At 42.1% G+C, this 24146-nt stretch overlaps 1 protein-coding gene and 1 long non-coding RNA gene across 2 annotated transcripts in view; one reads left to right on the top strand and one right to left on the bottom strand.

The window, feature by feature from the left end:
• Positions 1-24146, bottom strand: part of LOC105670930 (uncharacterized) — a 39234-nt gene that overhangs the window by 3282 nt on the left and 11806 nt on the right. The window lies entirely within an intron of this gene.
• On the top strand, positions 75-9543 carry LOC105670926 (uncharacterized). Its single transcript, XM_012364679.2, has 2 exons — positions 75-971; positions 5506-9543. Exons 1-2 carry the CDS (start codon positions 750-752, stop codon positions 6874-6876), a joined length of 1593 nt encoding a protein of 530 aa, XP_012220102.1. The 5' UTR covers positions 75-749; the 3' UTR covers positions 6877-9543.

Here is a 24146-nt window from a genome sequence, read left to right on the forward strand (position 1 = left end):
GTGGGCTGTGGCCTAAAACGGTATTCGCGATAGTGGCCCGCCCACCACATCCGCTCGAATGAATGGACGACGTCCTTCATCCTCCGCGTTGCGAGAACCACCAGCGGTGGGGAGAGCGCCGTGCCATTGGACGGAGGCGGTCGCACAAGATGAAAGCCGAGATCAGTCGAGATCGCGGACAACCGACCAGTCTCCAATCCGGGACGTGGCGTAGCCGCGGGGCCGCAGGTAGGGGAAGCCCGTTGCGGGGGTGTGGGTATAGATCGGCCGCAGTATCCGCGGAGACGCGATCGTGGGTACTCGGTGTGTCTGCGTGTGTCTCGGGGCCTCGGCGAACTCGCAAAATAACTCGGTGAACTCCCGAGGGGCTCGAATCGACGGCTTCGCGCACCGAACAGTGCGAAACAAAAATTGTCTGAATTGTGATATTGTGCGAAACATACGTGGCGACGTGCACAGCGCGGGTCGAGCTCTAACACTCGCCTCGGGAGACGCTGCGCCGCGGAATCCCTCTGCCTTCTGGGTCCGATGGAGATTCCCGTCTCCGATCGCGGCCGAAAGCAGCTCCGGTACGTCCTCGGCTACTTGGCGATTCGCAGCAGTCCGTAAGATGCCGACGCGCGAGTATCGGCGAATGTCGTGGAAAGTGTCGAGCGACGACGCGTAAGAGCGTTCGTTCCCAAGAGGACCCGGTGAGGTTGTGACAGGGACTGCTCCTTCGGTTCATCGATTGATCGCGCCACCCGTCGATGATGCCGCGACCCTCGCGCGATACCTATGGTGACCAGAAGCCGCCGTATTCCTATATATCGCTGACGGCGATGGCGATATGGTCATCGAGAGACAAGATGCTACCACTCGCCGAGATTTACAAGTTCATCGCCGACCGCTTTCCATACTACAGAAAGGACACGCGACGGTGGCAGAACTCCTTGAGGCACAACTTGTCATTCAACGATTGCTTCATCAAGGTTAGTCCAGCAACTTGCCTATCATCGTTTGAGACTCGATCTGCTCGATACTGACCTGGAGATCGAATTCTATTGGTTTGATCGACTCCTGATAATATTAGGTCGCTGCGAAATGTACGTCGTTAAATCTTGTTTGACAAATAACAAGATTGCTGACTTGATTTTTCAACAAGAAACTTGAAAAACTGCTAATTCTAAGTGAAGAAAAGTATTAAAATCAATGATTGCTACTTTGATCAACAAGAGTCACTTCGAAATTTTATTCTCGCCGTTTTGTTTATCAACCACGACAAAGCACTCGCACTAAAAAGATCCCAAAAATATTTGAAAAGTTTTTATGGTAACATCTCGAATCGCGGTCGACGAAATGTCATCAAATCGAATGAAGCATGACGAGGGGTGGAACGGATCTTTTGACCGACACGATGTGCCTTTTCAACGCGAATGTCCGGGCTTGCGATGCGACGACGCAACGCGCAAGGTGTTTGGTTGTTGTATTATCGGGCCATCTGTTTCGCACCTGCCAACGCGTGCGATCACCGTCATGGCGCGTATAGTCACACGCGTTCTTCAAAATTACGAAAGAACGTCGATTCTTTCGTCGCTTGGCCGTCCGACACTTATAAGTCACAGCAAAAACGCTCTTGATACTACACAATACATTGAGTCATAAAAGTTATTCAATCTACGAGATATAAAAGTACTTTATATAGTTGCATCACAGAATATTCTAATTCTACACACAACGTGCAATTTCTTAAATGCAATTCTAAATTTTTATATAGTTTTTTGCGAACTTTTCAAGATGCTTTTATACAATTTGATGAAGATCACGGAGAAAAATATCCTAATGTACAAAATGATACAATAAATAATCATAAAACAATTGTGAAAATTATTTCAAATTTTATATACTCTTATTAATATAACACAATATCATTTAACTCTCTATGATTCTTCGATATATTTATTTGTACATAATCATGCATTTAAAATTATTTTTAGTTGAATATAATATTGAATTAATCTAACAATGGATCTTGTAGAACATAATTGATTATTCGAAATTGGAAGATTGTCTAAATCAAGAAGATTACCTATAAAATTTGCACAGGACACAAATTTTTTAGGATATATCTTGATTTGCACGCACCATTTTTATAATACAAACATAATTTTCAATTTGATGTTGTAATTGATAATTTGATGATACAATGTAATTATTATACAGAAAGCGCTTTAAACCGTGTAGATATTATTTTAAATATGAAAATTTATGTAAGTAATATGTACACACGTCATATATCTTATTAGATCTATATAAAAGATTCAACAATCTTATCTCCGGATTTTATCTATTTATTTAACATTAGCAATTGTTCTTATGCGTGTAAAAAATTAAAAATAATTAGAATCTTACTTTTTCCGAATATTTCATAAATGCAAATGTTAATTTCAAGGCAGAATTATTTAATTTTAAGCGACATTTCTAGTAAAAACTTTAATATGTATTATCGGTCTTATAAATAATTAATTTTAATTAACGTAATGTTTTATTAACAGTTTAAAATATCAAAATTATATTTTTCTTAATTGTAGAATACTTACTTATATAATATAACTTATTTGCATTTGGTGTTCTATTAAAATTTCTATATAAATAGATGTATGTTTGTTATTGCAAAGGTTTAAATTTCAATTGAATCAAACAAACTCAACTGAACTAAACAAATTTAAAAGAAGCAAAACATGCAAAATGCTTTTATCAAATAGAATGTTTTGTCCTCTTAAATTGAGGAAATTTTATCATGTATATACTCCTGTTTACAACAAATTATAATTATCGTCTCTAGAAAGCGTGAAACCATAAGCGGAAACGATAGAAAGCAATAATGTCTTTGCGAGAAATTTTCGAGAAATTTTATTTGGGAAAAGACAGGCATTGATCAGTTATATCAACTGAAGTCGAAATTATTTGCACAGCGTATACGGATTAATTACAATGGTTGTTTCAAATTGATCTGTTTATTTTTATATATTATTCGCAAGCAATTTAAAGTTGATTGTCTCAACAAAAATATTATGTTTTATTTATGTCTTCCTTATGATTACAAAAATTTCCGGTTTTTTATAAACGCTCTATCGCATAAATTAATTAATAGAATCCTATGCTTTATTTACCTAACGATATTTACCTAGTCGAATTTATTTAGGATTAAATTAAGATGCAAAGGTAACTACAAAATTAAAAATTGTGGTAAAAGACGTCCAATTAAATTTGTAGCGTGAAAAGATCTGCTACAAGTTGATCAAATAATTAACAGATAAAAAAATGTGCACAAAACACGAAAAAAAATAAATTCTAATAAGAGTGAAAGATGATTGAATCACTTTTATATTGATTTTTAGAGCGCGTATCTAAATTACCTCATATTTTCTTTTTACATCGCTTTTTTTTTCACGTCACCGAAGGAAAGAAATAAACACAAGAGAAACAGGTTCAAAAATATGTTTCACGTTAGGACACACTTCAATAAAAATTTGTTTAATATTATATTGTAATTATTTTAAGATACTATACTTTATAAAGCACAAATCTAGATATAGTACAATATGTTGTACATTATGCATAGGCATTATGCTTGTGTAGAAAACATTTTCGATAATGCTGAAACGCGCACTCAATTTACGCAAAATATAAGAGAAAGGAGGAATTGCATTTAAACAATTTCAGTGCAACCGCTTGTTGCGCAGTAAAAAAAAAAGTTTTCGGTGTCTTGCAAAGTCATTAATGAACGAAAAAAATATCATTTCCGATAAACTCAAAAAATTTGTGTAACGTGTATTTAAATCATTTACTTAAATAACTTGCCACAGTGTTGAAATGTATTTCCTTCTCTCCCGTGCAACTCGAAATCTTAAGTAGCGGCTAATGATGAAAAGAAGTGTGGCGCGAAAGAAGCGAGGCGCACAGCTCGACCGATCTCGTCTACCTTTTCTCCGTCGAGGCGTGGTACTAATAATAGCGATGGTAATATATTTCCTCCGCGAGATCTCTGTCCGCGGCAGCAGGTTGTGCCTTTCCGATCGAATTAACTCAGCCGATCGGCAGATAATCGTTTCGCGTTATTAAATGTAAAACCTGTTCGTTCCTGGCAAGTAATGAAGCCCCGGTTCTCTACAGCTCATCAATCGCCGTTAAGACTTGCGCCTTATATCGGCCATCGTCGGGACGACAATGTAGTGGACGTGGTGCTAGGTGCCTTTCCACGCGATATCGAGAGAGGAAAAAACACAGGGCTACTCCACCCGAGTGTGTAATACAAGCGGCCTCTGGTGCTTTACGAGAATCGGCGTAATTGTCCCGGGCGTCGTTTCCAAGCGTTTTACGCGACGGCCCGGTATATCCTCCGTCCCGATCGTTCATCGAGATATCAATTAAGGCGCCACTCCACAGCGCGTATTCACTAAAGCGTGGAGAAATAGTGCAGACCTAGTTTCAAACTGATTTCGAGTTCTCCAATTGACATGACTGAAGTTTCTGTTTTTACCTATCAATCGTAGGTTCAATATAAATACGCAACCGCTCGGTATCTTTTGCATCGTGTCCGATATTCGTGCGATATTTATAGCGATGTTTATATCGTGCGATTTATAATGATATTCGTGCACGTCACGACTGTCGCGCGCGTTAAAAAGTTTAATTAAAATCTTTTTAACTGAATATTATATAATTTATTTTACACTTTTCTCTTACTCTTGTGTTGAATTTTGTAAAGCAAAAGATGAAATTTAAACACTTGCGTGTTGAAACGTCACGCGCAGTTTATCACGAATATTTGGAAAAGTATGCTTCATGTGTGGAATGCTTGCTTGCGGAAACGAAGGCATTTCTGATATTTTGCACACCAAAGTGCGGATTCGAATAAGTACAGAATTCTGTAATTCGGGAACGTTAAATTTGCGAAAAAGTTCGTGAAAAATAAATTAATTCAACTCAAAATTGATAGTGAATCAATGCGATTATCTAAATATTTATTCGACATAGATTGAATTGTTGATCCGACTGTTTATACATGGCAAATTAATTATGAATTTCTTGCGAAATTTCTAAATGTAAATTGTAATTGCTTGGAGAACTGGTAGTGAATAATTGATTTAGTGAAATCGGCCTTGGTGCGAAGTCTCTAAACTGGCTCAAAATTAGTTTCAATGAATGCGTGATATCAATGTACGTGTTATTAACTGTTCAGCTTTGAGCAATACCTAAGCTTATCGCAGTTTATCGCAAACATTTCAGAAGATTTATTTATATCACACAATACTTTTCTTCTCGAAAATAGAATTTTACGAGTTTAAAATCATATTCCAATTAATACAGAATCGTGAAACTTTTACTTTCTTAATAATGCGCTTTCACTCGAAAATCCAGTACCAAAGTACGATATCTTTTATTGATATTTTCATCCCGAATCGGGTTTCTCATTATGAGTCAGTGCTGTCACAACGGATAAACCGGATGACCGGATTTCAGGTGCCGCGCGGTCCGCACCGGCCGGGAAAGGGAGCCTACTGGGCGCTGCATCCTGCCGCGTTGTCCATGTTCGAGAACGGCTCGTTGCTGCGCCGACGGAAGCGCTTTAAGCTGCACAAGCCGGACAAGGAGCTGCTCAAGTCCGAGCTGCAGGCACTCGCCTCGGCGATGCCGCCGCCGTTGCCGCCCCCGCCGCCGCCGCCACCGCCGCCGCAGCCGCAGCCGCATTCGGAGCAACCGATCGCGTCGACCGGCGGGATCGTCGATGCGAGCGCGACGTGCCCCGGCAACGGTCTCAGCCTGGCGAATCTCCATCGTCTGCGGGACGATCTTCTCCGATGGGAGATACAGGAGAGGCGGATGATGGTCGCCAGCGCTTCGAATTCCGGCGAGCATTTCGCCGGCGCGGTCGGTTTCAGCCGGTTCGATGGCGCTTCCGGTCTGCCGACCGGACCGGCCGCGCCGGAAGCCGTCACTGCCGGATACTACCTACTGTCGCCCGAAGTCAGGCAGAGACTGGCGGGCGGCGCCTCCGCCGACGGCGGCAGCGAGATCCTGAGGACGTACGAGGCGGCCGCGCTGCTGCACTCCGCCGCCTCCTGGAGCTTCCCCGGCTTCCCGGCGGTCTCGCACACGTCGTACGCGGTGTCGCAGCTACCGTATCTCCAGCAGACCACCGCCCCCACCAGGCAAACGACCATCCATCCGGGGACGCGGGACATTCGGGACGCGGAACGCCGGCTGTCGAGCGACCGCGCGCTGGAGAACGGATCGGCGATCGTCGTGGCCGCCGGCCGGGAAAGCGAGACGGTTTTCACGGGTGAGAACACTTACGAGATAACGGGCTACAATCGCGACAAGCTCGCCGAGGAGGAGCCGCTCTCGTCGTCCTCGTCCACCTCCTCGTCGTCCAGAATAAATCTCTATCGAGGCGCCGCCGTGACCTCCGCCGCTTCGTCGCCGCCGACGTCGCCGACCTCGCCGAATTCGCTTGCGGTCACCAAGTCGCCCTATCGCCACCTCTCGCCGATCTCCAACCTGGTGGCGGAGGTCGAGCGCACCCAGTTGCCCTCAGCTCGCGAGGACCCGTCCGCGACGGTCGTTCTTACGGCTAATACGGAGAAGAGGGTGAAAAAACCGTTCACTATTGAGAATATTATCGCGCCGGACGATAACGAGGGTGGCGGCGACGGCGGCGGCGGTGGCGGTGGTATTTGCACCAGTGCCGGCGACGAGGAGGCCTCGAGACTGTCCGACGAGACGATCGCGAAAAAGTCCCCGCTCCTCGTGCCGAGGCCGCTGTACGCTGGATACTCGATGTCGATCGCGACCACGGGTGTTCAGAGGCCGTCCTATGGCACTGCCACTTGAACTCTGCCCATCTCTTCGATCGGCTCGAACAACGTAAAAGTTCAAGAAACGTCTTAAAGACGCGCGGGAGATGTTTCAAAGAGTCAGAGCGTTCCTTCGGCACGTCTCCGTCGCGTATCCTCGGACGTAATTATACCGTCGGCGAGATTATGTGCTCCACCGCATCTATCCTTCACAGAATGAGGAAAGTCGCCGTCGCTATTCTAACGAAATGAGAGACGGAGGGAGAAAAAGGATGTATCAACGATAGAGTGAATTTTTTAAATCCGATAACAGTGTTAATCAAATAAAAAAACAACGCGACATGTGCTTGGCTTAACTATTGTTGAATTGATAAGATTCATTCCGATTGGTGCTACATTTTTTTCGCTGTGCACACAAAATCAATAATCTCTTATCACATAAAGTTATCAAATTTTGCCAATCGAGACGCGCGCATCACGATTTAGACACATTTGTGTGTAATTATTGATGAAAAATATAAAACTACATTTTATTGATTAATTTACTTATTATCTGAACTATTGTTAACATGTTAGCTCTAATTTGTTACACATGCCAAATTGTGAAACACAGTCGTTTATAATGCACGAATATCTAGATACAATGCAAATGTCTGGAATCAAAGTTTGCAACTTTATGTGATATTATTGATTTCGTGTATACACGTGTACGAAGCAGGAAGTCTCGGTTTTGTTAGAAGTGCGCGAGGCAGTCTGTTCCGATTCTGTTAGATAAGCGAGGGTGTAATGCACTCGTAGGAATGTGCCAAAAAGGATCCGCGAAAATTTCTTCGGCGCTGCAAAACGATAGTGTCTTATTTAATGACAACGCGACGAAAAATTCAAATGAGATGATCGCGGGTGCTTTTTGACGCGATCGCGACGCAATCGATCGGATGTTAATCGTGTTGCGACTCTCTGTCCAATTCGCCGCGAATCGACGCGACGCAGAGATAAGGAGACATTGTAGATAACGTTAGTTCCTCGTTTGGTAAAACGCCGTCTTCTCATTCGAGAGTTCTTTGCTTGCTGATATCGGTTTACGTCGCGAAAGTGGCTTAGTCTCGAGAAACTTGCAAGCTGTCCGAACAGTTAACTAGAGTCACTCGTAATCTACGGCTATCTTATGACGCGCGCGATGGCGACCAGTCGATTATTGTCAATCGCGACACTCCAAATCGGCGACGGCGCGCGACGCCGTGCACTTTTACCGTTCAAACGAAGTCGTGTCGCGGCTTCCGCCTATGTAATTATCTAATTAGACGATCCCTAAACGATTAGGAGCAGGCGCGGGCGCGAGCACGGTAACAGCGATGTTAAATTTTTCTGAATATCTGAAGAGAAATGTTTTTCCTTCCTTTTTTATCCCTTTTTCTAAATTTTGAATTGATAAGTTCAATAAAAAGAAGCAATCTAATAATTTTTAAAATCTGATTGAATAAATTTACTCAATACGCGCATTCTAAAGCCCAATTGAGAATTGTTTTTACAAAACTCAACAATTATAATGTATATATAATTTAAAGTTTTTCTCTCGTAATATTAATTAGCATCATTATCGGCATAGTAATTTAGTTATTTCTAATATCGTACAACTTTTTACTTCTTGTAGATATAAAAACTATCGATAAAATTTGTTTTCTGAAAATATGTAGCTCAGTAGATGTTGAGTTTTGCAACAACAATACTCAATTGGACGTAGTTATGCAATATAGAATCAACTGCCAGCTAAGATTTTGGTTTTGTGTTGCGAGATTTTTCCTAGTTTGATCAAACTTGAAGATATTGGAATATTATTCTGGGAAAAAGTACGTCAGAACTCAGGAATTAAATTAAATTCTGATTTAACGAATAATTCTCTCTAGTGTATAATGCCAGAGTAAAATTTTATAACGTTTTACTGAAAGGGCTGTAATATATGTATAAAAATATGAATTGTCCGAAGTTAAGTTTTATATTGTGTAACTACGTCTAGTTGGAATATTTTATACAAGAGGAACAAAGTGCCAGACTTTTATCACCAATTGGTCTATAGATTCTTTTTTGGAATATTTAATAGAGACACACTATTTGCTTGTTATCTTTTGTGATAAATCATGGAATAATGAACAAACAAGTATGCATCACATATATTGTTCATTTATCTTTCTGTAAAATATGTAAATATATATGTATAGTTTTAATGCAATTAACTTATTAACAATTAAATTTTAAGAAAACCATTGGTTCGAGGAGTAGATTAAGATTTACATTACTACATCGTGAATTATTTTTACGATATGAAACATCGCTGTACTCTTCTCCAAATCAAATTTGGAAAGTTTATATTTTACTTCCGAAATAAACAGCAAGGGGCTTGATTCCTTTTGTATAAAAGATGTTCAATTAGTCTCGATATAAAATCTGTAAAATCTCATCACAAAAGCTGCGTCGTTATCCAGATTTTTGCGGAATGCCAACAAATGCGATTCCCTGCGTACTGTCGATTCAATTATTCAAAGCCTTGTATTTCTTGAAGCAAGAGGCTGCTCGTTACATTCATGCGTTAACGCATCCATCTATATTCTGTACTCGTACTTGCTCGAGCAAAAACGATTTGTAAATGTAGAAACGATTCGTAGCGAAATAAATTATTGTATATATACATAGACCAACGATACATATAGATGAGTGTTGTTTTTTTTACTCTTACCAATACTGATCATTCCTCTATTTATTTTACCCTCACGTCATTGGCAAAAAAACTGTCGTATATTGTATTTTTTGTACACCTACATAGCTTATACGCACCAAAAGGCTCAAACGTTGTTACAATTTATCGTGACCAAGTTATCGTTTATTACTTGCAAGTTTTAAACACATTTCAATCTCTTTCATGCATGAACTCGCGGTGTTAGATCTATAGTACTTGTAAAAATGCTACGTAACAATGATGAGAAACAAATTCACAAAGCTGTTAACATCAAGGCGAGTTTTCGATCACTCACAGTTTTAAAAATGAATTTTTCATACAAAGTGCAATTATGTGAAAAACCAGCCCAATCAATATTCAAAAGAGCGCAACTCTGAAAATATTCCAAATTCTTGAAAATAAATCTCAATATTTCTGGCACCACAATATTCTCAACTGATTAAAATCTAGAAGACGTCATTTTTTTCTGTCGCAAAAAAGTAATCGTTTCTAATATGAAATGGATGTCAGTTAAACGCGTATAAACATTGTTACGTATTACTCGTTATACTCAAGATACATAACTATTATAAATCATGTTTGGTGGGCGCTCGTCGGGAACACACGGACGGAGAGGCGTGTGTTTGTCAATTAAGTGGAAAAACGTGTTGATTTCACGCATGGCTCGGGATTACGGGCACAATGGAGATTGTTTAAAAGCGCTTTGTTGTCGGGAATGGGAAGCGCGGACCACCATGCCGCGTCGAACCGTGGCTGCGACCTATCTTGACTTTTTTTTAACGTACCGGTTGCCTTTCTGCGCTCTCTTTCCATGAGAGTCCACGTAGTGTGCGTAATAAAAAGGATTATCCGTAATTTCTGCCTCTAATGGGGACGGGGGAAGATTTAATAAGGACTACCTCAGCGAGTCACGCTCGTTGGTGGGTCTCGTTGCGTCCCGCGATACATCTATAGAGAGTGTGAAAGAATGTAATAATTCTTTATATCAATGCTCTTTCTTCTTGTGTCGTAAGTGACGGTCGCTAAATAGTGACGAGGCTTGAAAACGTCTCACACGTTTTGTGCCTGACAGATTCAATTAAATGAAATTTAGAAATATTTGCCAAGTTCTGCGACGGATAATATTAGGTTGAGTCATAAATAACTTCCGTTTCTCTTAGATAAGTACTTGTTAACGCGGCGAAAGTTATTTATGACTCAAGCACATCCGTAATATTTTCGTAATATTTTCAAACCTCTCTTATGAGCATAATTAATGATGATTAATAATTTTACGATGATATGCATCGCCGTCTTTTCTCAATAACTTTATCGTAATTATTATTTTGTCAGCGCAAAATGTCGCAGCGTTCTCCAATTATTGAAATATTAAAATTACCTTGGTCGATCTTTCGCTCACTCTTTCATTCATGTTAATCATTTTGCGATGTAATTTATTGCAGTTTTAATGATGATATCATTCGCACTCTAAATTGTTAATTCTACAAGCACGCTAAATATTCTACAGATATATCAAAAAATTCTTAAACTCGCCACGAGAATTAGCGTGATAAAAATCTTGCGTTTCGATTTCAAGCCAACGGTGACCGCGAGTAAAGTAAACCGGTATCGAAAAATATACAAGTATATATATATATATATATATATATGTATACGAGATCAAGATCGACAACCGTCATAAGCGGTTAAATAATGGAGACACGATAGAGCGCCATTATTACGTTCCATTGAGAACGATTTATGGATAGAGCAGTCGCGATAGAATTCAACGGCAACGGTACATCGATCTCGTACGATCAATCGTTACGCTCTACAACTGCGCGAATCGATTATCGTTAATAAAGCTCGTTAAGCTAGCGCTCGGCAAACAAGTTGGTAGATAGGTATAGTCTCTCGCCTAAGAGGTCACCTGGGCTGTAGTAGTCCGGTTTACGTCAACTAGCGGTTCGATTTAGCGTGCACCGACCGTGTACACGCCGTAAAATATTCAGTAAGAACACCGCAGCAGTGTGATATCCGTTCCTTTCGTTCCTTCTCTCCATGTACGCGGATACAAATGTGTGCTATTTAAATAACTTAAGAAGAAAAAAAAAAAATAAATCGCGTACGCAAATGTTACGGAGATAGGAACACGTGAAGAAGGATCGAAAAATCAACGTTGAATCGTTTAGCCGATTAGATTAGCGGTGGATTACGAGTGCGCATTTGCGCGCGCTCGGATCATTATTTGCGCCATTATAACGCGGCCCGAAAGCAAGGACTTAACAAGGCTCCGAGCAAATTCATGCCGCTGCGAAGAAAAACGACGAAGTCGGAGGATCGAAGCTGCGTGGTGGCGTACGTGCCGCGCCGCGCGCGAGGGATAGAAAGGGACAAATGAAATTACCTTCGTCTCTACCTTCAGTCCTCTCGTTGCCTCTTCGCTCTTTTTCGCTCCTTACTCTTTTCCTACCCTTATATACCTGTTCATCTTTTATTGAAAGCAACGCGGCCGCGCTACGTGACTCGATGATAACGCTCGGTGCGCGATACATTGTACAAATCGACGAAACCTTACTCGTTACTAGGCGAATGCCAGTATAAAGGGTGTTCTAGATAACAGGACATTACTGGTGGTCTCCGCAACATCTAATTTTCGGGCAAATCAAGTGAAGAAATTGTTGAAAAGTATCGATAGGAATTTCTTACGAATGTTAATGTTACATGTTGCAAGCAATTGCGTGATATATTTGAATACATTATATACGGCAGAATATATAGTGTTCCGTAATTGAGGAAACATAATTTCATACGCAAAAATAAGTGTAAGACATACGACAAAATGTTTTTATATAAAACCTTGTTCTTGAGAAAATCAATTTTGATAATTGAAAAATTAAAAATATCTTTGCGTTTATTTATGCTTTTATTTATTTGAATGATCTTTGATCAATCTTGTGTCGTACGTTGTCATGTTACAACATTTTCGCAATCAATTACAGCTGTATCAGCCTCACCAAAGTCTAACACGGTCTCGAAATTTGCTTAATATCATTTGGAGCAGCCTTACGTCGCGCTGCGTGCTTAAGTTCCATGTCCGATATGCATGTATATCGGATCCGCATTGTGCGCGAAGAGTTCGTTGCGCTTTCGCGAGTAAACAAAAGGCGCAACGGAAGCAACGGAAACCTCAAATGATCTGACGGAGAAGGAGAATTCGGCTAATTTCGCCACGGCACGCCACGGCCAACCTCTCGATCTTTTGTAGCGTAACGCGAGTATCCTTTACGAGTACGCTCTCACTCGCGGGGTTCTTTCCACTTTGAATACGCGAGAGAACTCCCCTCGTGAACCGCAGCACGTTTAATCCAAGTTTACGCTCAGGTTTGTCTGATTCATCAATGATTTCTTGTAAAATACGATATAACCATTTTGCAACCAGATGCATTGCCCCTAAAATTTTTGAGTTTTATGATTTTCTTCCATTTGTAAATAAATGGTATAAAATAAGTAAATGTATACACTTTCTTCTATTCAACTGATTTTCACTGACAATAATCGTATCGATGGCAATAAAAAAAAAATGACTATATCTTTGAACATAAAAACTTGTACCAGTCTTTTGCTCAAAGTTCAAAACCGCACGTGTAAAAATTGAAGAGATTTTATACTCATGTATTTCAATATAGTTTCTTATGCTTCAGAATTCTACTTCTAAAATATTTCACAAATTAATCTGAAAAATTGCAGTTTTGCAGTTGCGATACGATTGTAATTTCGATTTTTTGGATCTTATATGTGATTGCGTGCGTTAGTATTGTAGCGCGGCTCGGTAGCGGCTACCACAGTGTTTGACATGATAAAATTGGCTCCCGAGGCCGCCTCGTTTGACGATTCCCCGTCAGAAGAACGCCGAAATCGGCACCTAGAAAACGCGTAGAACTCGTGGAGAGCTCTCGCTGCGGGGTTTTCGGTCAGATGTGCATCGAGGCGTCGGGCCGAGGAAGCCGCCTCTAGGCCGCGCGCTTCGGCCGGAAAGATGTGCGAGAGAGCCTCGGAGGTAGAAGACAAAGATGAAAAGATGAAAGGCATCCCGCCTTCAGCCACCGCCAGCGCGCGTTGCTTCTGCCGCCTTCTTCTTCGTTGCTGCTTCGCGCGCTGGCGCGGTGTCTGGTCATCAACACCTGAATCTCAAGAGCGTTTCTCCTCTCTCGCCTTCTCGCGCTCTTTCTCTTTCTTTCTCTCTATCCGTCTCTTGCCTCGCTTTCTCTTTCTCTCTTTCTCCGCGCCTCTCTTTGTTCCACGGCCGCGTTCGCGCCCATTTCGTTCCCTCGGCCGCCGCCGCCGCGTCTAGCCTTAAGGTACTCCAGGGCCAGTTTCTCTCTACCTCTATTCGGGCCTCCTTCACCCCCTCGACACCTCCGAAACGCTCCATCTCTCGCATACGGACACGTGTACACATACATACACACGTTTTCTTTCTCTCTTTCCCTCTTTCTCCTCCTCTGTAACTAACGCGGCGTAATCTAGGCCCGACTGATGGATGGAATTCCTCACCGAGAGGTGCCTCCGCCGCAAAATCGAACCAGAAAAAATTGCCGACGGACCGAATGCTTTAACGCCGCTTTTGTTGTCCGCTCCGCGCCGCGTTCCGACTCGGCCGATCCGAACCAAAGGGCTAACCGCTTCGGCGCTCGCGGCCAAATTTCGCGACGAATTTGAAACGGTGCGATGCAGTGCGGTGCAATGGGTGGAGATGAAGGGAAGGGGAAAGGGGTGGGGGGGAGAGAGAGAGAGGAGAGGAGACGGACGAGAGATCGTGGTGTAAAGTTGAAGTAAAAATCGATACTGTGCCGACGTCGCGCTGCGCCGATGAAAACTAAAACGAAGAAAGACACCCGTTTAAACGGTAACGCGTTGAAGAAGTAATGGCTTTTTGGGCACACACGTACATTTTCGTGAGCGCGCGAGTCTCCTCTGTGTCCGCCTGTGTGCATACGTGTGCGAGCGCGCAGACCGGGGCAAACGCGCCCGAAGGCACACCTGTGACCACGCCAGAGCCACGCTGTCTGGAAGTCTCGGTCGCCCATTCTCGTTTCGGCGTTGGCCCCTTCTCACCGAGGCTCACCTGAAAAAAGGACCGGAGAGATAGGCGAAAGAGGCTCGCAGCGCGGCTCAAAAGAAAGACGGTTTATTAATATTGTAGGATCTCTTTCTCGCCGCTCATCGCTCCGGCCTGCCCCCAGAGAGAGTGTCTACGCACAAGAGTAGTATATTTTACATCGTCGAAATATACATCGGGAGTGTTGACTCGGTTCAACTATGTGACTAATAGTATCTCGGCGTCGTACCCGAATTAACTACCGCGAAGCCCGAGAATGAGGATTTGGCTGTTTACGTTATTATATGGTCGGACCGTGATCTTTTATATTCTCAAACGCATAATGTGGAGAGATCATAATATATGCCCACACATGTATATTTTAGAGAATTAAAAACTTTATATTTACGAGATTTGAGAAAATAATTTAACATTGTAATTGATACTATTATTTATACCACTATCAATCTTGTTTATTCATTCGTCTGCTTTATTTCAAATATCTTAACAATCTTTATTGTCGTGATTTCATTCGTCCGTTTATTTTTATCATTTTCACTTTTGTTATTTTTTTTTATTCTTTTATTTAATACGAATTTTGCTGTTTATCAATTTTAAAATAAGCCTTTTAAAAATGCGCTTAAAAATATTTTTAAAAAAATGTCTGATAAGTAAAAAGTTGCAAAAGGAGAAAATATTTATTATATTCAGTCATATTTCTTGTCTACACTTTTAATGCAATTCACCCTTCAATCCTATTCATATGCTCGTCCGTGCTTATGACTCTTTATGCATCCTGTGCTTTATTATATAGCTGGGGTGTCATGCTATCGGAGCACAAATTTTAAAGAGTAAAGTTCTAGCGTCTGACAAATTGATGTCAGATAAAACAACTGATTACGACTTAACACTCTTTGTTCATCGTACGGGTCCATTACGTTAACACGTGTTTCTAAGAATACGTCATTAATTATGAGACTAAGATATTATAATTTTATGACACAGAATGTTTCACACACAAGTTGCAAATTCAATTTTAATAAAAGAATTTCTAAATATGTAACCAATTCTTTCCTAGAAAAAATATCGAGCAATGTATCACGAAATGTCAATATTCAATAAATTTTAAGCTTTAAAATTTCATTAAAATCCATTTAAAATTAAAAGAGGATCCAGACAATACGCATATTTTAAAAACATTTAAATGACGTCACTTGGACGTCTTTCAGGTGTCTTTAAGATATGCGGTTGTTTGGAAAAAGAGTTTTATGATCTATGTATTTCTTTAAAGTTTTCTTTAAAACTATTACTAGCTTATAAAAAGTTCTTCTTTTTCACTCATTCAGAAATTTTGAAATTTTTGTTATTTTTGCAAAAATTTTATATCCATCAACAAATTTATCTTTAATATTATCTAAAATTTTGAGTTTTAAAGTATTCTGTACATATCAAACGCTTATTACATGTGAAATATGAAATCACGAGCTTCTTTTCTTTTATTCGATATCGCTGAAAGAGATATGGATCTAGAAAGCGGATAATAAACTAAAGATAAATTGCTACGTTGCAGAATTACAATAATAACACACTATGGATACTGAAATCTAACAGTCATAGAATTAATAAATAACGGAAAAATTTCTTTGATATCTCGAAAAGATAGTTTCTACTGAAAGTTAATGTCTCGACACTTTGCCGCAATTAATGTTTGACTTTTGAGATTTCTAGGCGATAAAGACATTAAATGTAATGACATAAAATGTTTAATTACTTTTGGCAAGCATATATCTAGAAAAATTGCTTATGTCATAATTAATATTTTATACATCTGAAAAATAACGGGATTTTTTTGTTTTTGTGTAAGCGTCATCGACTGACAATGCAGTTTTGAAACTTTATGCTTACTTTACAAGTAACCGGTTTTTCATAAGCATCGCATACATATTGTACAAATTATAGTAGGTGGTCGAAGTGACAGCAGTTTCTTATCTGCATCTTGTCATGAAATGCAATAAAGCAAATATCAAGTTGTTTTAAGCTCGTTAGAATCGCGACACAAATGTATGAAACAAATTTACAAAGACAATTGTTTATTCTGTACATGAATTTTTAAGTGATTCACAAGATTAGAGACTGCAAGAAAAATTTGGAAGAACATCAACGATCGGAGAATCCGAAAACGACTTCGACGAATAAATCTCACGGAAAGGATCCACCAAACATTAATAATCAATTCGAATGTTGTGTGAAGAATTGTTGATAGAAGAATTTAATATATCAAAAAATTTATAACTTACAACATTTTACGTAATAATTTAAACAAACGGAAAATTTGTTCTTAATTTGCATCACTTTCGCTAATAAAAGATCAAGAAATGGCTCGCGTGGACTCTGGACATATCATTAAAACAGGCGGAAAACTCCAAAACTCCAAACTTCTTAAATTTTATAGTGTAATCTCGTTATTTTTCAGACGTATCTATTATGTATTGAGTTGATACAAAAACACATTTGATTAACGAGCACTTCGTGTACAAGTGCTCTCGATTCGACGGACGCTATACTTTCTCTATAAATAAAAAGCTGTCGAATCTTTACTTTTATCGCTACTTAAGCTTATATTGCAGGGGGCTTTTCGCCGGAGACAGATTTTCCGTCTTTTCGATCTTTATTTCGTTGGCCCGTCTTATTACCTTATAAACAGTGTTAACTCGCGGTTAGCTACCGGTTTCCTCCTCGTCCCGAGGAGATTGAGCTGCTCTCCCGGCCACGACTCTCGTCATGCGTACATCGCGAACGCGTCGCTCGTAGAGCGCACCGAGCGAAAGGTCAGGATAGGTAGATAGGACATCGAAGCGTACACGGAGGCGGGAGCACGGTGAGCCACTCGCGGTTTGGTTGGCTGAATGCGAATCGTGGCCAGATGTCGGAAGAAAGGCGGCGGCGCGCTCGCGCTTGCACTCGAACGCGGTTGGGCTATATTCCTCGAGGAGAGCGACGTCGCTCTCGCGTCGTAAAGTCGACAATGTTGCTCGCGTCCCGATTGTTATCGGGCTTACCCCGAGGAGCATCGAGCGTCGCAGCGCGCCGCGTTTGTTTGGGGTTTACGGAATTGCTTCTCTCTCGCCCTACTCGCTCCCCCCCCCTCCCTCCCCCCTCCGTCGTAGAAGGGGGGTGCTCGGGGTTGAAACGATTACGCCCTACACATGTTCGGGGTTAATGGTACGCGAATATTACATTCGCATTTGAAACACTCCCGACAATAAGGGTGGAGAGCGTTGCGTAGTGGTTTGGCACTGGTGTGGGAAATCTCGACGAGGGATGAGGTAGCGACGGCGGGGTCGACTGTGATCTATCGCGCGAGCTGGAAGCGCTGGAACTGCTGGAACTGCTTAACGAGCCGATACATTACGTCGTACAATATCTTATAATAGGGAAGCCGAAAATGGCGACGCGACCGCGACACGCAGCGTCGTTTTACGTTTATCTCGTTCGTGTCTTGCGACGGTCACATTAGCTAGAAAGAGCTTTCTCGCCGTCGGTTTTCGTATTTATCTTTGCGAACGAAAGAATGGCGAAGACGATAGACCGCTGATTAAAACTGCGTACATCAATCTTCTGCGCACTCTTTTATCTAATGTTTCATTAATTTCTGCATATATTATTACCGTACATTTCCAAACATGCTGCACAACATGACAATGTTCTCAGGGATTTATCTCTCAGCGAATAGGGGAAACATAGATGGAACAAGATAGTTGACGAAGAATACGAAACGCAGAACGATTTCACGCGAGAATGTCGAAAAATTTAAACAAATTGGTTCTCTCTCATTCAGTCGGCATTATATAGCCTTGTTATAGCTATCGTCTAAGAGCGTAAGCCGGTAAGAGCAGCGGTATAATTACGAGGTAGCAGCGCGAGAACCCGGAACGGAACGCGTCCTCGCGGTGTTTCCGCGGCATTTGCTTACGTATATTATATATAGGTAGCACAGCGTAGCGCGAGCGTAACGATCCCGATAACAGCGCTCGTTAATCGTCCCGCATCCATCCTGCTTTAATTATACATCCGTGACGGATGTTCCTCCGCAAGTAGGCCCCGGCGGGCACGACGACCGAAGAGGCTATAAACTCCAATGCTATAAACTAATATTTCGCAGCACGCCGCGCGCACTGTTTCCTGGACGATTTCCTGTGCCTTTCCCTTGCCAATGAACGTGCACCGCGAAAGAGCGCTCTTCCTGACTTGTCGTAGAGCAAAATTATCGTAACAACGTGGTCGACGTGGGCGGAGACGATCTCAGTAAGTGAGTATGTAGTAGCCTACTTTTTTTTCTTCTTCAGTTCGTACGCGGGCAAACGGCGGGATGGATTGCGGTAAAACATTTTTTCGAATTTAATCCTGGAATATGGAGAATTTTGGAATACGCGAGAGAGAAAAAAATGAGAAATTTTTCAAATTGTACTATTTGCGATGTTTTCAATCAGATTCGACCCGTTTCGAAATTAATAAATAATCGATTATTCGCTTTGAATGAGTGGTACTGTTCATTTTTCGCAAGCATATCTTGCTTCGAATGTTAAGTAATTACATAAAACAGCATTTATACTCTTTATGCTGGCGCAAATTTGTTGGGACACAATCCTGCACGATTTGTTAGAAAGTATAAACGTGAAATCCATAAATAATATAAATATTTAGCGCCAATTTATTAGTGCAAACGGATTTGAGTATGAAAACGTCTCTTAACAAAATCTTTGAAATTACGGACATTTCCATCGTAATTGCCTGCCTCGATTTGTTTCCCACGACAAAATGAGTAGCAGTTTTAGTGTCAGTGCATTTTCTTATTACGATAACCGTGTCATCATTACATTGAGAATTTAAGATCGAGATAGTCCGCAGTAGTAAAAACTTAGAATATTTTCTACGTAATGCGAATCCTTTATCCTGCGGGATCTTCGCGAGCGCAAGACACGAGGGCGCGAGAGCATGATATGTTTTGTCAGCGCGTTCACCATCGTGTCGAATCAGCAGCAGCGAGGGCTGGAATTGACAATACGGCAAGCGTACAGGGCGATACGTACAGCGTGCGTGTATTACGACGTGGGGAGAAACGGAGTCCATTATATTCGAATTACGAGCGCGCTTCGGGGTGACATTGTACGGATTGCACCTCGCGTCTGCCGCGCGGCTCGATCTGTCTCTCCCCTTTTCACCGTAAGGGAAACAAGGGGGGTGCGTACACATCTCGCGCGTCGCCCTCGAAACGCCCGTGACAAATCGGCCAATGAATCGAGCGGTTATATTTAAAATAAATCGCCCGTAGCCCGCTATTCGTCATCGATCGCCTGCAACGGTTCGACGTCGGCGAGAATGATCGAAGGACGTTTCGTCGTTTGGCATTTCTCAACATCATTAATTGGAAATCAAACACGATCTATTTTTCTTTATGACAAAATGCAGGCACGAAGGAGAAAGAGATCACTTGTGTGTCAAAATTAGCTCTCCTCTACTTTCGCGTTGATTTATTATGAATGAAAATATGGATGTTTGTGAAAAGTTTCGAGATGAATTTTCTCAAAGGGGCAACAGTGAGATTGAAATCCAAGAGTTTTATCATAAAACTATCTGCGACCACGATTGGGTTGCAATTTTCCAACTAGTGTGTTTCCGACGGTAATATCATTTGCATTTTCAATCATGGATCTCGGAATCAAATTGCCATCGCCATGCAATAAAACAGACGGTAACAATCTTTCGATAATATAGTGTGAAATTTCTTTGTTCCGATTGGAATCGATGTTTGCTTGTGAGAAATGTGTTGAAAGCTTTTTGATCGGTTCAGAAATTACTCGAATGCCCGTAATAAGGGCTGAAAAACGGGAATTCGATTCCGATCAGATATCTTTTCGAATACTAAGCGTCACGTCTAAATAATCTGCTATCACTCGCGCGGTTTATCCGTCAGAGATATGTGAAAAGCTCTCCGATTGTTTCACGAATTATTCTCATTTCTGCAGTCATTATCTTTTCGAACCAACATCATGTCTAAATCTGCTATCACTCGCACGATTTTTCTTTACGATTTCACTTGAATATTATGCAACCATTTTATATTACAATTGTATAAGAATCGATAATATTTTATGTAGTCAAATGAAGATGAAGAATGCAAAGCTGATTCGCCTTAAAGCATCTCAGATCGCCCGTAGAAAAGCTCATTATGGAATGTCAAGAATTTTTGCATCTTAATGCACAAGTATTAATTTGCCAATTATATAATTTATTTCCAAGCTCTCTTACACGCGAGAGTCTAGGCATGTTTATTGCATTTAGTAATTCGCTACTGAAGCACGAAGAGGAGGAACTTCCACATATACACTGTGCGCGGCGGCGACGGCGGCAGCGGCGGCGGCGGCGGCGGTGGCATTAGCGAAACGTACATACGAGCTTGCAAACCGCGACGGAAACCTACAGCGTACACAAAGAGCGCATTAGCCCTGGCTATAAAATAAAATAGCTAGCACCCATTCCCCTATTCTCTCCGTTCCACGGGGCTGTGGGGAAGTCAGCGTAAAGCTTACGCGCGCTCGCTCGTTCGCTCGCGTTCGCCGCGCTCGTTCCCTAATGCGCGCCGACTTATTTTACGCACACATACCGTACTCGGACAAATCTACGAGCACGAGCACGAGCAACCGTAAACGAGTTATGTAACGTGTGTTCTCCTCCTGCCGTGTGCTCGTTGCAATGTACATACGTATATAACCGAGAGCCGGCCATTATTACCCAGGCCGCGCATCGAGCCGCTCCGCACCGCTCCGCCGGTGCCGCGAAAGATGACGACGGCCATTTTGCGCGGGCAACGTCCGTGACGACGCGTACTCGGCCCGCCGCCCGTCGGTTGGTTAAAAGAGAAACAATTAACTTCCCACTCGGGCCTTCGTATTCTTTCAATTTCCCGTCGTTGCCCGCCGCCGCCGCCGCCGCCGCCGCTGCCGCCGTCGTTCGTCTTTCGGATCGAGCGGGCTCGATCCCGTGGTTCGCCGCCGGGGGCGGCGATACGCGTCGCGACGCTTTTATATCGCGGTGTACTACCTTTTTTATTCCAGGCTTTCCGTGAAAAAAGCGCGGACACATCGCGGACGACGACGACGACAAACGAGAATGATGACGAAGGAAGAGAGTGAGTAAGAAAAATCTCGAGTCATCATCGTAACCCCGAAAGAGAGACAGAGAGTGAGGGGATGAGAGAGAGAGAGAGAGAGAGAGAGAGAGAGAAAGGAGAGAAGAGAGGGGAATTGGTCTCTCTCATCTCTTTCTTTCTCGTCGAGCAACCGATCTTTTATTATTATATTTCTTCGGGCATTGTTATTAATTCTTCACGGCGGGGGCGCGGCTAAGAGCGTAAGCTTGTCACGTTCGAGGACCCGTGACCCAACCCCTCGGTCGGCCGAGAAAGCGCTGTGTTTGCAGAATTCATTGAATCATTGCCATTCCGCGTGGCACGCGCGCGGCCACCGCGTTGCGCCCCTTGTGCTCGCGCACGCGGGGAGAGTAATTTTTCAACGGGTAATTCCCCCCCCCCCCATCCCGCCGTATACGGTTCTGCGGGGGTGATTGCGAGCTCTCGAAAAGTCCGCGGCGATGGGTGGGTCCCGGTAATAATTGCTACTGCTGCTGTCCTTCCGATAATTCATTCTCGTAGTTATATAGTATAAATCAGCCCGGATACGCCCGGCATAAAAAGGGAGACGAGAGTCCCGAACGAGATCTCTCTCCGTCGCGCGCGTTACCGGCGCGAGACTGGAACGAAAGGTAGTTTGTCGTGACTTCCCACGCGATTACGTCCGGTCGACACGCTACTCCGCTTTTTTCGGGGGCACTCGAGTGGACCTACCGCGCGCGCGTACCGCTTCGCGCTTTTAACTGTCATCCGCAGGAAGATCGAAAGTTCCAGCATCGCGTGCGGCGAGGCATAAGAGCAAATAACGTATCGGCGTTTAACGCGGCGTTTATGTAATCTGTTTTATGTAATCAGTATTTACATCGTAAATATCTTGTCAGCGATGTCATACCACATCTACATATCATGCCTTGCCTTTGATATCGATAGAAACGCGTCTTGCATCAAGTATATGTATTCGTGAAAAACGTTGCGTATCGTTTTAGGAAATGCACTTTGAAAAATAGATTTCTATATCTTTGGCTAATTGGCATCTAACTTTTGGTATTGGTTTAATCGGTTCTCTCCACGCCTTATTTGAAACACATAGATTCTGTGCGCAAATAGAAATTATTTTTCATAAATCAAAATAATATCTTCATCTTGATCGATCGTTCCTTAATTTACATTAATTATTCTTAAAGTTTTATGTTCAGCAATCACTCCTAATGCAGGATAATTATGTTTTTTAAATTTTCTCAAACAATCTTTTTGTAGAAAAATATTAAATAATAAAAGATTCGAAACTCTAAACTTTTTCTCCAACTTTGTCGCTGAAGTGAGATTTCTAGAATTTTACCTTACAAGATAACTCGATAGCACACGTATTCGCTTCGCTCTTATGTTAGTCGCATGAAGTCGTTATTGTATCAACGACGGTAGCATTATAAAGCAACATTGTAATACTATGTAATTATGTGACCGTCTAATGGCAAAGCACTCTAAGATGACCGAGTCTAGAGTCACTTTGACTCATTTTCTCCGAAAGAACGTACGGAAAAGAAGTAATCATAGACAAGCGAGTAGGAGAATCGGGTCGCGGGTAAAGTGCGTGCGCGAGGAACAATGGCCGCCGAGACGGGAGGATGTTCTCCGAGCATATTAATTTGTGCGTTTTATATGCGTGGCGAATGATGTATCTCGCGGTGAAACAAGCGGATCGTCGCATCCTGCATTCAAATATATAATTGCGACTTAAGCGCTCGACCTTAAGCGCGCGCACACGACATCGTCGTCGTTTACTCTTTCGTCGAACTCGTCTTCCGTTTGAGAGAGCCGACTTTTAATAAAAAAAATAACGTTTCGTCTGTATCTATTTAACGATCCTGCCGAATGTCTGCGCTATAAAGTACGAGCTTCTTTCATGCGTGATTTATATTCGGAGACGCAGTAAGGAATGCACAAGCTCGCGTTTTACTACGTCATTTTTTTTTATTCCGAATATTATTAAAATATTACGACAATCTCGAGTGAATTGTTTATATCAAAGCGACGGAAAAAAGATCCGTACGAGTCTCTCCGAAAAATTACGTTCGACAATAAATTGAAAAGCGCTCATCTAATTTGATATACAGCGATGTTCTGGTAGCAGTACGATAATGTAATTCGGTGTTCGAAGAGGGAGTGTGTGCTGGAACGACAAAGGCGGAAAGGCAGAAAGGCAGACAGGCAGGCGGGCAGGAAGGAAGGAAGGAATAAAGAGAAGAGAGGCTTTTCGAGGGCCGCGCGCTTACGAGGATCAAAGATTACTCCGGTCGGATCGACATT

The sequence above is a fragment of the Linepithema humile genome, chromosome 5 (genome assembly GCF_040581485.1).
Source record: "Linepithema humile isolate Giens D197 chromosome 5, Lhum_UNIL_v1.0, whole genome shotgun sequence".
Taxonomy (NCBI): domain Eukaryota; kingdom Metazoa; phylum Arthropoda; class Insecta; order Hymenoptera; family Formicidae; genus Linepithema; species Linepithema humile.

Coding starts and splice junctions, on each gene's coding strand:
- LOC105670926 (XM_012364679.2), top strand. CDS start 750: ATGATGCCGCGACCCTCGCGCGATACCTATGGTGACCAGAAGCCGCCG. Junction 972..5,505: donor TCAACGATTGCTTCATCAAG/GTTAGTCCAGCA, acceptor ACCGGATTTCAG/GTGCCGCGCGGTCCGCACCG.